General features: G+C 41.3%; 1 protein-coding gene across 1 annotated transcript in view; it reads right to left on the bottom strand.

Annotated features, from left to right (window-relative positions):
- Positions 1–11492: 11492 nt before the first annotated feature.
- LOC144689869 (arginase-1-like) overlaps positions 11493–13643 on the bottom strand; it is a 39858-nt gene continuing 37707 nt past the window's right edge. The window contains exon 8 of the mRNA XM_078557325.1: positions 11493–11777. Coding sequence (XP_078413451.1) covers positions 11650–11777 — 128 coding nt within the window. The 3' untranslated portion in view covers positions 11493–11649. The remainder of the gene's footprint in view (positions 11778–13643) is intronic.

The following is a 13643-nucleotide window of genomic DNA, read 5'->3' as shown; positions in this document are numbered from 1 at the left end:
GGAGGGCAGGAATGATTAAATGATAGGAGGAGTGATGGTGAAAGATTGAGAGGGTGGTAATGGGACAACGAAGAACCAAAAGATGAGCCATGGTAAAAACAGAACTGTTATGTCATTAAATTATCTGAGAAAATGGGAGTCCTAGTTATGGTCCGAAGTTATTGAACTCATTGCTGAGGCTGAATGTTTGTAAAGTGCCTAATGAGGTGGTGTTCCTCAAGTTTGCGTTGATGAATTGTAAATAAGGCCAATAACAGAGAGGCTGGAGTGGAAGTCTTGCATTAACTCCAAATTTTAACTGCCAGATGAGTCATTATGATCCCAAAGAGGCCCTACTCACCCCATGCAAAAGATAGTATCACCAGTTACTTGTTAGGCAACTGATGAGTGCAGGTTTGATATGTTGTCATAGAATCAAAGATTTCTAGAATTGTTACAAAACAGAAGGAGGCCATTTGACCAGCTGTGTCCATGGTAGCGGTCTGCAAAAACAACTCAGCTGGTCCCATTCCCTCACCTTTTCCTCTAGCCATGCAATGTTTTCTCTTCCAAGTATTTATCTAGCCCCTTTTGAAAACCCTGATTTATTCTGCCTCCACCACAAACTCAGGCAGTGCATTCCAGATCCTGACCACTCGTTGCATGTAAAATTTTTTCATCATGCTGTCATTGGTTCTTTTGTCAATAACCTTAAATCTGTATCCACTGATTCTCGCCCCTTCCATCAATAGGAACGGTTTCCTCCTATGTACTCTGTCTAGATGCCGCATGATTTTAAACATCTCTATCAAATCTCCTCTCAACCTTATCTAAGGTAAACAACCTGAGCTTTGCCAAATTACCAAGTAACTAAAGTCCCTCATCCCTGAAACCATTCTCATATATCTTTTCTGCACCCTCTCTAGAGCCTTCATGTTGTTCCTAAAGCGTTGTGTCCAGAATTGAAAGCCATACTCCAGTTGAGGCCAAACCAATGTTTCATAAAGGATCATCATAATTTCCTTACTTTTATATTCTATACCTTTATTTGTAAAGTACTTTATTAATATGCCTTTTGAACCATTTCTTAACTTGCCCTGTCACATTCAATGATTTGTGCTATCCCAGTAATACTGCTTTAAAGTTTATGAACCTCTAATTTTCCTGAAAATTTGCTCCTCTCTATCGTTTCCACTAGTTGGTGGCCAGTGGAATACACCCAATAGTCTGATGGCATTGCTATTGTTTCCTAACTCTAACAAAATAAATTCTGTGCTTGAATCCTCGTGGATGTCCTCTCTGTGCAGCACTACAATATCCTTCTTAATCAATACTCCTTTCTTTCACTCCCTTATCTTCCCTGAACATCTTGTATCTGGGAAAATTTAGCAACCAATCCTGCCCTTTTTTGACTCAGGCCTCTATTATTGCCACAACATGATGTTTCCATTTGTGGCTATCTATGCCTGCATCTCAACAACTTTATTTGCCACTATTTTGGCATTTGCAATTTTTTAATATTCATTCATGGGATGTGGACATCACTGGCTAGGCCAGCATTTATTTTCCATCCCCAATTGCACTAGAGAAGGTGGTGGTGAGCTGCCGTCTTGAACCGCTGCAGTCCATGTGGTATAGGTACATCCACAGTACTGTTCAGGAGGGAGTTCCAGGATTTTTCCCCAGCGACTGTGAAGGAATGGCAATATATTTCCAAGTCAGGATGGTAAGTGGCTTGGAGGGGAAGTTCCAGGTGGTGGTGTTCCCATGTGTCTGCTGTCCTTGTCCTTCCAGAGGGTAGTGGTCGTGGATTAGAAGGTGCTGTCTAAGGAGCCTTGGTGAGTTCTTGCAGTGCATCTTGTAGATGGTACACACTGCTACCACTGTGGGTCACTGGTGGAGGGAGTGAATCTTTGTGGATGGGGTGCTGCTCAAGCAGGCTGCATTGTTCTGGATGATGTCAAGCTTCTTGAATATTGTTGGAGCTGCACTCATCCAGGCAAGTGGAGAGTATTCCATCACACCCCTGACTTGTGCCTTGTAGATGGTGGACAAGCTTTGGGGTGTCAGGAGGCGAGTTGCTCGCTGCAGAATTCCTAGCCTCTGACCTGCTCTTGTAGCAACAGTGTTTATATGGCTAGTCCAGTTCAGTTTCTGGTTAATGGTAACCCCCAGGACATTGATAATGGGGGATTCAGCAATGGTAATGCCATTGATTGTCAAGGGCGATGGTTGGTTTCTCTCTTATTGGAGATGGTCATTGCCTGACACTTGTGTGGCGCGAATGTAACTGGCTGCTTGGCAGCCCAAGCCTGGATATTGTCCAGGTCTTGTTACATTTGGACATGGACTGCTTTGGTGTCTTAGGAGTTGCGAATGGCGTTGAATATTGTGCAATCATCAGCGAACATTCCGACTACTGATGTTATGATGAAAGGAAGGTCATTGATGAAGCAGCTGAAGATGGCTGGGCCGAGGACACCGCTCTGAGGAACTCCTGCAGTGATGTCCTGGAACTGAGATGATTGACCTCCAGCAATCGCAACCATTTTCCTTTGTGCTAGGTATGATTCCAACCAGCGGAGAATTTTCCCCAACTCCCATTGACTCTAGTTTTGTTAGGGCTCCTTGATGCCACACTCGGTCAAATGCAGCTTTGATGTCAAGGGCAGTCATTGTCACCTCACCTCTGGAGTTCAGCTCTTTTGCCCATGTTTGATCCAAGGTAATGAGGTCAGGAGCTCAGTGGCCCTGGCGAAACCCAAACTGAACATCAGTGAGCAGGTTATTGCTAAGCAAGTGCCGCTTGATAGCACTGTTGATGACCCCTTCCATCACTTTACTGGTGATGGAGAGTAGACTGATGGGTGGTAATTGGCTGGGTTGGAGTTGCCCTGCTTTTTGTGTACAGGACATACCTAGGCAATTTTCCACATTGCATGGTAGATGCCAGCATTGTAGCTGTACTGGAACAGCTTGGCTAGGAGTGCAGCAGGTTCTGGAGCACAAGTCTTCAGTACTATACTGGAATATTGTCAGGGCCCACAGCCTTTGAAGTATCCGGTGCCTTCAGCTGTTTCTTGTTATCACGTGGAGTGAATTGGAATTGGCTGAAGACTGGCATCTGTGATGCTGCGGACCTCCGGAGGAGGCCAAGATGGACCACTTCTAGCTGAAGATTGTTGCAAACCTTTTGAGGATGGGGATATTTGTGGAGCCTCCCCCTCCAGTGAGTTGTTTAATTGTCCACTATCATACATGACTGGATGTGGCAGGATTGCAGAGCTTAGATCTGATCTGTTTATTGTAGAATCACTTAGCTCTATCACTTACTGCTTATGCTGTTTGGCATGCAAGTGGTCCTGTGTTGTACCTTCACTGGGTTGACACCTCATTTTTAAATATGCCTGGTGCTGCTCCTGGCATGCCCTCCTGCACTCTTCCAGGCTTGGTGGTAATGGTAGAGTGATGGATATACCGGGCCATGAGGTTACAGATTGTGGTTGTATACAATTCCACTGCTGTCGATGGCCCACAGTGCCTTACGGTTGCTATATCTGTTTGATATAGGGCTCCTTGATGCCACACTCGGTCAAATGCAGCCTTGATGTCAAAATCTAAAACATTTCGCACTGTGGTAATGCCACACAACACAATGGAGGGTATCCTCAATGTGAAGATTGGACTTTGTCTCTGCAAGGTCTGCACACTGGTCACTCCTACTGAAACTGTCATGGACAAATACATCTGTGGCAGGCAGGTTAATGAGGATGAGATCAAGTAGGTTTTTCCCTCTTGTTGTTACCCTTACCACCTGCCGCAGACCCAGGCTAACAGTCATGTCCTTTAGGACACGGCCAGCTCAGTCTCTAGTGGTGCTACAGAGCCTCTCTTGATGATGGACATCGAAGCCCCCCCCACCCAGAGTAAATTTCTGTGCCCTTGCTACCCACAGTGCATCCTCCAAGTGGTGTTCAACATGAAGGAGTACTGATTCATCAGCTGAGGGGGACATGGTAATCAGCAGGACGTTTCCTTGCCTATGTTTGACCTGATGCCATGAGACTTCATGGGGTCGTTGTTGAGGACTCCCAGGGCAATGCCCTCCCGACCGTATACCACTGTGCCTCCACCTCTGCTTGGTCTGTCCTGCTGGTTTGACAGGACATACTCGGGGATGGTGATGGTGGTGTCTGGGACGTTACCTATAAGGTATGATTCCTTGAGTTTGATTACGTCAGGCTGTTGCTTGACTAGCCTGTGAAACAGCTTTCCCATTTTGGCATAAGCCCCCAGATGTTTTAAGGAGCACTTTGCAGGGTTGACCGGGCTGAGTTTGCTGTTGTTGTTTCAGGTGCCTAGGTCAATGCTGGGTTGTCTGCCTGGTTTCATTCCTCTGGACTTGTTTTTAGCAGTTTGATACAAAGTGACTTGCTAGGCCATTTTGGTGGTCATTTAAGTGTCAGCCACATTGTTGTGGAACTGGAGTCACATGTAGGCCACACCAGGTAAGGACGGCAGATTTCCTTCCCTAAAGAGCATTAGTGAACCAGATGGGTTTTTATGACAATCGACAATGGTTTCATGGCTATCCAGATAATTATTATATTTATTCCAGATAATTATTGAATTCAAGTTCTACCAGTGACAATACCACTATGCCACTGCCTCCCCAAGCATGCACTGTTAATGTAATTTAGACCAGATTGCAGTTCCTCCAACTCACCACACCTAAGACCTATTATTTCTTCTAGTCTTATTGGTCTCTCCCAACTCATTGTATACCTAGTTTCTCCTTTCTAATGTAACATCCAGGTTCCCATCCAATTGCAACCCTTTAAACCCTCCCAAACCTTAAACCCTCCCAAATAGCACTAGCAAACTGCCCTGTCAGGAGATTGGTCCTGGTTCTGTTGCGGTGCCCTGCCTGTATAGATCCCATCTACCCCAGAACAGGTCCCAATGTCCCAGGAATCGAAAGCCCTCTCTCCTGCGCTATCTTTTCAGCCATGCATTCATCTGTCACCTGGTAACAGAAGTTTTTTATAAGCAGCATGACTCACCATAAAATATGAAGCAGATGTAAAGAATAGATCTCCACTTTTACACTCAAATAACTGAATCTCTGCAATACTCAGCAGAGTCCACATGTATAATGCAAAGAGTAAGCATTAAAAGAGTGGTGGACCAAGGTCATTCTTACGAATTGAGGAACAGTGGAAAACATGTTTCATAAATGAACCTTTAAGGTTAACTGTTAAGATATTGCGGTAACAACATTGTTGCCGGAGAGAAACCACAAAGCCCATTTTTTATTTCGTAAACTGCACACTGTCTTCACACTAATAAATGTCAATAACACGTAACTGGTAAAACACAAGTAAATTGGCAGTAGGGGGCAGCACCCCTGCAGTTTAACTGGTGTCCATCCACAATTCTTGAAGGGAGAGAATAAATGCCAGTTTAATCATTCAGTTGCTTGATGTCAGACGAGATAAGGTTGAAAAATGCATTTTCCAGCATGAATTGTTGAATCTGTTGCAGTGTGTATCAGGATATTCACTAGAACAATACAACTGAACATTTTCACATCTAAATCTTTTTTTTGAATAAATGGTTACCCATTAAATCCCCGAGAGTTAATTTCTACTGGCTGCCAGTCTTAGGAACTTGCTTATGCATTCAAATAAATTTTGGTTGTACTATGTTATCACAGTCTGTTTTTAAATAGAAGGACTAGGATTTCATTCTCAGGTAAGAATTTACATACACTAAAAATGGTCCATGAAGGGGATTAAGTTGCCCCGATATATTGTTGTAAGACAATCTATCTCATCACAAATAGAAGTAAGCCTGACGACCAACAAATTAGATTTAACCAAGTTTGACCGAGTATGGCATCAAGGAGTTATAGCAAAACTGGAGTCAATTGGAACCAGGGGTAAAACTCTCCGCTGGTTGGAGTCGTACCTAGCACAAAGGAAGATGGTTGTGGTTGTTGGAGGTCAATCATTTCAGTTCCAGGACATCACTGCAGGGGCTTCTCAGGGTAGTATTCTCAGCCCAACCATCTTCAGTTGCTTCATCAATGACCTTTCTTCCATCAAAAGGTCAGAAGTGGGGGTGTTTGCTGATGATTGCACAATGTTTACCATTCATGACTCCTCAGATAATGAAGCAATCTGAGTCCAAATTTAGCAAGCCCTGGACAATATCCAGGCTTGGGCTGACAGGTGGCAAGTAATATTCACACCACACAAGTGCTAGACATGACCATCTCTATCAAGAGAGAATCTCACCATCACCACTTGATATTAAATGGTACTACCATCACCGAAACCCCCACTATCAATATCCTGGGGGTTACCATTGACCAGAAACTGAACTAGACTAGCCATATAAATACTGTGGTTACAAGAGCAGGTCAGAGGCTAGGAAGCCTGCAGTGAGTAACTCACCTTCTCACTCACCAAAGCCTGTTCACCCTTCACAAGGCACAAGTCAGGAGCATGATGGAATACTCTCCACTTGTCTGGATGAGTGCAGCTCCAACAACACTCAAGAAGCTTGACACCATCCAGGACAAAGCAGCAGCTTGATTAGCACCTAATCCACAAACATTCACTGCCTCCACCACCAACACACAGTGGCAGCAGTCTGTGCCATCTACAAGATGCACTGCAGGAATTCACCAAGGCTTCTTAGATAGCACCTTCTAAGCCCACGACCACTAGCATCGAGAAGGACAAGGTTAGCAGATGCATTGGAACACCACCACCTGGAAGATCCCCTCCTGGCCACACCATCCTGATTTGGAAATATTTCGCTGCTCCTTCACTGTAGCTGAGTCAAAATCCTGGACATCACACCCTAACAGCTCTGTGGGTGTACCTATGCCACATGAACTGCAATGGTTCAAGAAGGTAGCTCACCACCACCTTCCCAAGGGAAATTAGGCATGGACAATAAACGCCCAGTCAACAACGCCCAGATCCCATGAATGAATTTTTTAAAAATTGTAAAGTTCTGAGTATGATCGGGATGATTATGTAATCCAGTGCTGGATTAGCAGGAAATATAAGTAAGTGGTGGAAGAGAATCTTGAGAAAGCAAAGTAGCTGATAACAATAGCGAAAACTTGAACTGAGATATGCAATCGATCAGATTCTCAAAATAGAGAGCTGTAGGCAGTTTTTAGTTGTTAGTTAAAGGCAAAATACTGCAGATCCGGAAATCTGAAACAAAAGCAAAAATGCTAGAAGCACACAGCAGGCCCGTCAGCATTTGTGGAGAGGACAGACTAATAACAGTTTTGGGTGTGGACCCTCTTTTGAAACATGGGTCTGAATCTAAATCATTGAGCTAGATTTTGCTGAAAATTAGGAGTGTCTGAACGACACACGTGTTAGTAGAGCACAAATCAGCTGGCAACTTGTAGCAAAGAAGAGATACCATGTGAAGTATGAATCGCCGCAAGTTATTAGGCAATTTGCAAAGCTCCACCGTTAGTTTCACAAAACGGCATCTCGTGTTTAACCTCCATGTAATTTTCATGAAGTTACTGCATTTGCATATTATTTGCTGATTAAACTCGCCGCAGAGAGTTAGGTCATGTAATTAAGTGTAAGTAAGTACTCTTTTAACAACACAATTATTAATGATTGCCAATGAAATTCTCTTTGCCAGAAAGAAAATGAATATAGTGTATTGTGTGAAAAGAGACATGCTGTAGAAGCTTTTTGCCTTGCACTCATCAAGACAGATGCAAGAGTGCCAGATTTCAAAGGGAGCAACAATTAATATTCGAGTGTGCTAAGAATTATGCTAACAATCAATTTAATATTATCATTTAGGCTCGCAATATGGCTCACTTACGCTTGCTTGAAGCTACACATATATTCATATTCAGGGACCTGTCTTCTATAAGGCAAAAAGAACATGTCCAGGCATTGTGCCTTTTTTGAATTAAAAAAAAGTATGGGGGAACAATAGTTTCCTCATGCATTCTGCATGACAAAGTTTAGACCAATCAGAGTCTACTTTCCAACCAATCCGCATTAATTTCTCATGCAGTGTAAATTGTTGCTTCCTTTTAAATTTGGCGTTCTTGCATCTGTCCTGATGAATGCAAGACGAGAAACTTCAACAGCATGTCTCTTTTTTCAGCAATATTCAAGTTCAGTATCACCAAATGACTAATTATAAGTGTGGAGCTCCATTCCTTCAGGTCATGAATTATTTTAGGAAATTTTAAAAATATCAAATAAATTACATCTTTTTGTTACTTATTTCTTTTTCCCTTAATCCAATTTTTATTTCTCTCTCATTTGGTGTTGAATTCACCAACTTTAATTCACCCTCTTTCTCAGTCTTTTTTGTTCATTTCTCAATCAACAACAACAATTTGTATTTATTTAGCGTCTTTAACATAATAAACATCCGTTGGTGCTTCAGAAGAGCATTATCAAGCAAAGTATGAGACCTAGCCACATAAGGAGATACAAGGTCAGAGTACCAAAAGCTAGGTCAAAGAAGGAGGTCTTAAAGAGCATCTAAAAGGAGGAAAATGAGGTAGAGAGGTGTAGAAAAGGTATTGCAGAGCTTGAGGGCCTAGGCAACTATAGGCATGACCATCAATGATGGAGCAATTAAAATCCTTAAATGTTCTTAAATTAGAGAGATGCACTGTTTACTCCACTGTTCACCACACTCCCAAATCCCTTCACCGCACCATTATCCTCACACTTCCAGCAATTTTACAGGCAAATTTTTTTAAATGCAAAAGCAGAGCACGTCACAAAATGCCCCGCTCCAGCAAAATCTGGATCATTGATGTTTGTTTTCTACAAATATTAGCTGACCTGCTGCATGTTTCCAGAGGTTCTTTTTTGGGGGGAGGGGGGGGGGGTTGGTGGTGTTGGGATGGTTCACTATTTATTGTCATGTCCTCAAATAATTATAGTCAATTCTCACTTCTTTTATGATATGCTGTAAATAAAACAAGCAAAGGAATGAGGCTGTCTTTTAAAAATATTTTTAAATCTGATTTCCACCATGAATGAAAGGTGATCATATTGAAACATATAAGATCCTAACGGGACTTGACAGGATAGATACTGGGAGGATGCTTCCACTCATGGGGGAGATTAGAACTAGGGGACACAGTTTCTCTTTTAAGACTTGAGATGAAGAGAATTCTTTTTCTCTGGCAGTTGTGAGCATGTGGAATTCACTTCCCCAGAGAGCAATGGAGGCTAGATCATTAAATTCATTCAAGGCAGAGTTAGACAGATTTTTGATAGACAAGGGAGGCTAGAGTTATGGGGGGGGCAGACAGGAAAGTGGAGTTGAGACCACAACCAGATCAGCCATGATCTTATTGAATGGCAGAGCAGGCTTAAAGGGCCGAATTGCCTACTCCTGCGCCAAAGTCCTATTAGGCAAAAGGAAAATTTATGACAATATAAAAAATTTCCATGACAGAACACTTAATTCTGATTTTTTAATCAACTGCTGCACTGAATCCCAACAACATAAAAGCTTTAGAAGTTGTTTTAACTAATTTCCTTAACAAGTCTGTATCTGACAGCTTGTTTAGTAGCAGAGCAGTCTCTTTCATTGTTGGAATTCAGAATGACATGTAGGAAGTACAGTAAATAATGCACATAGACTTGCTGTATGTAGATTTATGACATTGAAAATCCTAAATCCTAATTTTTCATATATATCTATATCATTCCACACATAAAATAACATCTCAGGGAATTTTAGGAGGTAAACAAATGGACACTGAAAGGAATGTAGGGAAGGGAAATGAAAGACAAAAGTGGAACAGTTTTTAGGAAGATTCTGAAGGTGGGGAAGCAAAGTAGCTAGACAAAATGGTGTTGGGAGAGAATTCCAGAAGACAAGGCATGGCATCTGAAATAATAACTTCTACTGCTACAGCAGGTAAAGCAGGGGTCAAGCAGTGGATTCACATAGGCAGAGCGTATGGGCAAGGATAAATGTGGGGGATAGGGTAGAGAAAGGTGATGGAGATATTTAAAGTCTAGGATCTTCAATTCAAGTTGCTGCAGCAGGGATTCAGTGAAGCCTGGCAAAGACAGGGATGATGTACATCGGAGAAGGTATGAACTGCAAAGTTCTGGATTAGTTGAAATTTATGAAGGGCAGAGGAGACCAGTGAGGAGATCCTCAATGTTGGGCAGGCATTGATTTGTGTTTTGGAAGTGTTGTGAGAAAGATGGAGGTTAGACAGACAATGTTCTGGAGGTAGAAGGATGTGAATTTATTGACAGACTACATGCATGTAAAAAGCACATTCAGAGTTGAGTAAGACGCTGAGATTATGCAGCACCATCAGAATGGAATCAAGCTGGCTACAAAACAGTAAACAGAGTATGATTTAAGGGTAGCAACTCAGTAGCAAAAAGTGAGAAATGGTTTTGCAAAGCGATTGGTGCTGGGACCACTGTTGTTCCCAATTTACATCAATGATTTGGACTTGGGAATCAGAAATACAATGACAAAATTTGCAGACAACAGTAAACTGCACATTATAGTTAATACTGAGGAAAAATGTGACAAAGTACAACACATTAATAAACTCATGGAATTGGTGAATTAATTTCAATTTAGATAAATGTGAGATGGTGCACTTTGTAGAGGGAATAAGGAGACCACATACTGATTGAATAATAAATCGAAGCTATGGGAACTAGCATACAGATATTCAAATCAATAAAAATAACAAGTCAATTTAAAAAAGCACACTAACACAGAGGTCCATTTCTGGAGGGATAGAATTGAAAAGCAATGAATTTATATTACACTTGCATTGAACCTTGGTTAGACCACACTTGGAATATTGCACTTTTTTGGTCTTTATGTTATAAAAATATAGGGGCACTGGAGAAGGTGCAAAGAGGATTCAAAGGATGATATTAGAACTGAGAAGATAAACTTATCAGGACAGGCTGAACAGGCTGGAACTCTTTTCTCTAGACAAGTGACCTGATAAAGGTCTAAGATTATGAAAAGGTTTGATGGGTAGATGCAGAGAAAATGATTCCATATTTGGGAAGTCCAAAACTAGAGCTCACAAATATATAGTCACTCATAAAGCAACAGGGAATTCAGGAGAAACTTTCTTATTCAAAAAGTGGAACGAATGCAGAGTAGTTGAGGCAAATAGTATAGATGCCCCTGAGGTGAAATTAGAGAAGCATGTGAGTGAGAAAGGAGTAAAATAATATGGTGATTGGATTAGATGAAAAAGAGTTGGAGGAAGTTTATGTGGAGCACAAATTCCGGCAAGGACCAGTTGGGTCAACATGGCCAGTTTCAGTTCTGGAGACACCATGTAACCGAATTTAACAGATTCAACGTAAGAGAGTAACAAGAGAGGTGGATGGAGTTTGAACCAGAGAACATTGCAGCTGTTGGGAGCAGATATTACTTCATCCAGGATTTGATGCCAATCTAATTTTAATATTTAAAAATTATAAATCTTTTATCAAATTGTATTGCTATTTTATAAAGGTTAAGAAGTACTACAAATTCTCAATTTTGCTCTCTGGAAATACAAATGATCCACGGATCTACATGATTATGATATAACAAAAGACAAATGTTTAAAGCTGGCTACAATTCCAGCAAAGAATGGAATCATTTTTCCAAATAGCCAAGTGCTTTCAAGATAACATCTCGACCAGCATTCACAGTAGATGTAACTTCTTCTTCTGTTTTTCCTAAAGATGGGTTGACTTCCACTAGATCAATTGCTGACAGCAGGCCTGTGGAGTACAACATATACTGTATAATTATATACTTATATATTATTATACTGACATTTACTATGCTACTAGCAGAGACCCACAAAACATTGAGGTCAAATTAGTATCTTTATTGTAACAGTATTTCTTTAAATTCATGATTTCTAGTTATTCTTTCACCAAAGACTTACAAAATCCCAAACTTTTCAATCTAGAGAAGCTACATAAAGCTGACCATGTGTAAAAATAAGTCTCGGAATATTCAAGAATAAACATTCTATTTCTCTGAAATCTTCCTGTTTGAGCATTTATAAATCAAAGAAAACAACTTCCTAAGTACCAATTGTTAAGGATTCAAGTTTCATAGAAATACTAAGTATTCCTTCTTGAGTTTTAAGTTTGTGTGGTGGCATGCCCATTGGACATAGACTGTGTAGAAACTCTTCAGGATCTAGACTTTGTCCATAGAATCAACATTGATGTATTCTTTTTATTCACCTAACAGTGTATCTAGAGAATTTTAATTTAAATCTAGAGAAAATTCAATTTTAGTGCAAAGAATAGTTTTCAAATAATAAGTTGCATCAAATAATTGTCCCCTGAATTTTGCCACACTTAACCAATTCCATCATCTCATCTTACCCCTCTCATGCCATCCCCATGCCATTCCATCTTTCCCATGCCATGTCTCTCATTCCATTCCCAAACCATATCTTCCATCCCTCCAATGCAACCCCTTCCCTTCCATTAATCCTTACTTTCTGCTGATTTTTGTTCTCTACCAGCACCCCACCCAGCCAGTGATAACAACTGTTGGAAGCCACATGCGCATCAAGCAGTTCAGTCCTTCATTCACCCCTCATACCTCCATGTGCACCAGGCACTGCCCACCAAATAAACCCCCCACCTGATGTGCCCCTTAAACTTACCAATCAAAATGGTCAGTCAAAAGCTATTATTATTAGAGATTGGTTAGCCCAAGCAGCATCACATTAGCAGCTAATTAGTGGAGAGTACAAAGATCATACTATACTGTTTACTGAAAAATTGGAATAATACCTTCAAATTCAGACTGAATCTTCCCTGAACACCTTTGATTAACAACAGCAACTTCACAGGAGCATTATAAACCAAAATCGTACTCCAAGTTGTGTAAGGCAATATTAGGGCAGATGGCTAAAAGCTAGGTCAAAGAGATAGGCTTTAAAGAGTGTTTTAAAAGAAGAAAGAGAGGTAGTGAGTTTTAAGAAGGGAATTCCAGGGGATGCTCAAGAGGCCAAAATTAGATGAGTCCAGATACCTCAGAAGGTGTGGGGCTGAAGGAGACTGCAGAGACAGGAAGGGGCAAGGCCATGGAAGAATTTGAAAGCAAGGATGAGAACTTAAAATCAAAGTTATTTGACTGGAAGCTAATGAAGCACAAGGGGCAATAGCTGAAGATTGGTGAACTGGACTTGGTGAAAGTAAAAGACATGGATAGCAGATGACGTCAATTTACGCAAAGTAGACTGAGACACCAGCCAGAAGGGTATTGGAATAATCAGGTCTAAAGATAAAAAAGGCATGAATGAGGGTTTCAGCAGCTGATGAGCTGTGGCAGTGGTGAAGTTGGGTGATATTATGGAGGTGGAAATAGGCAGTCTTAGTGATGGCATGGACAAGTGGTTGGAAGCATATCTTGGGGTAAAATATTTTAATTCAAATCTAGATATTCTTCATTTTTAGCCCAAAGAATAGCTTTCAAATCATAGGTTGTCTCAAATAATTGTCCCCTCCATTTTACCACACCTAACCAAGGTTGTGGACAGTCTGTTTATTCTCAGACAGTTGCCAGGAAGAGGAGTGGATTTGATAGCTAGGGACCCGAGTTTAGCGGAGGCATCGAAA

The sequence above is a fragment of the Cetorhinus maximus genome, chromosome 14 (genome assembly GCF_964194155.1).
Source record: "Cetorhinus maximus chromosome 14, sCetMax3.hap1.1, whole genome shotgun sequence".
NCBI classification, from domain to species: domain Eukaryota; kingdom Metazoa; phylum Chordata; class Chondrichthyes; order Lamniformes; family Cetorhinidae; genus Cetorhinus; species Cetorhinus maximus.
This window is presented reverse-complemented; position numbering and strand designations above follow the sequence as displayed.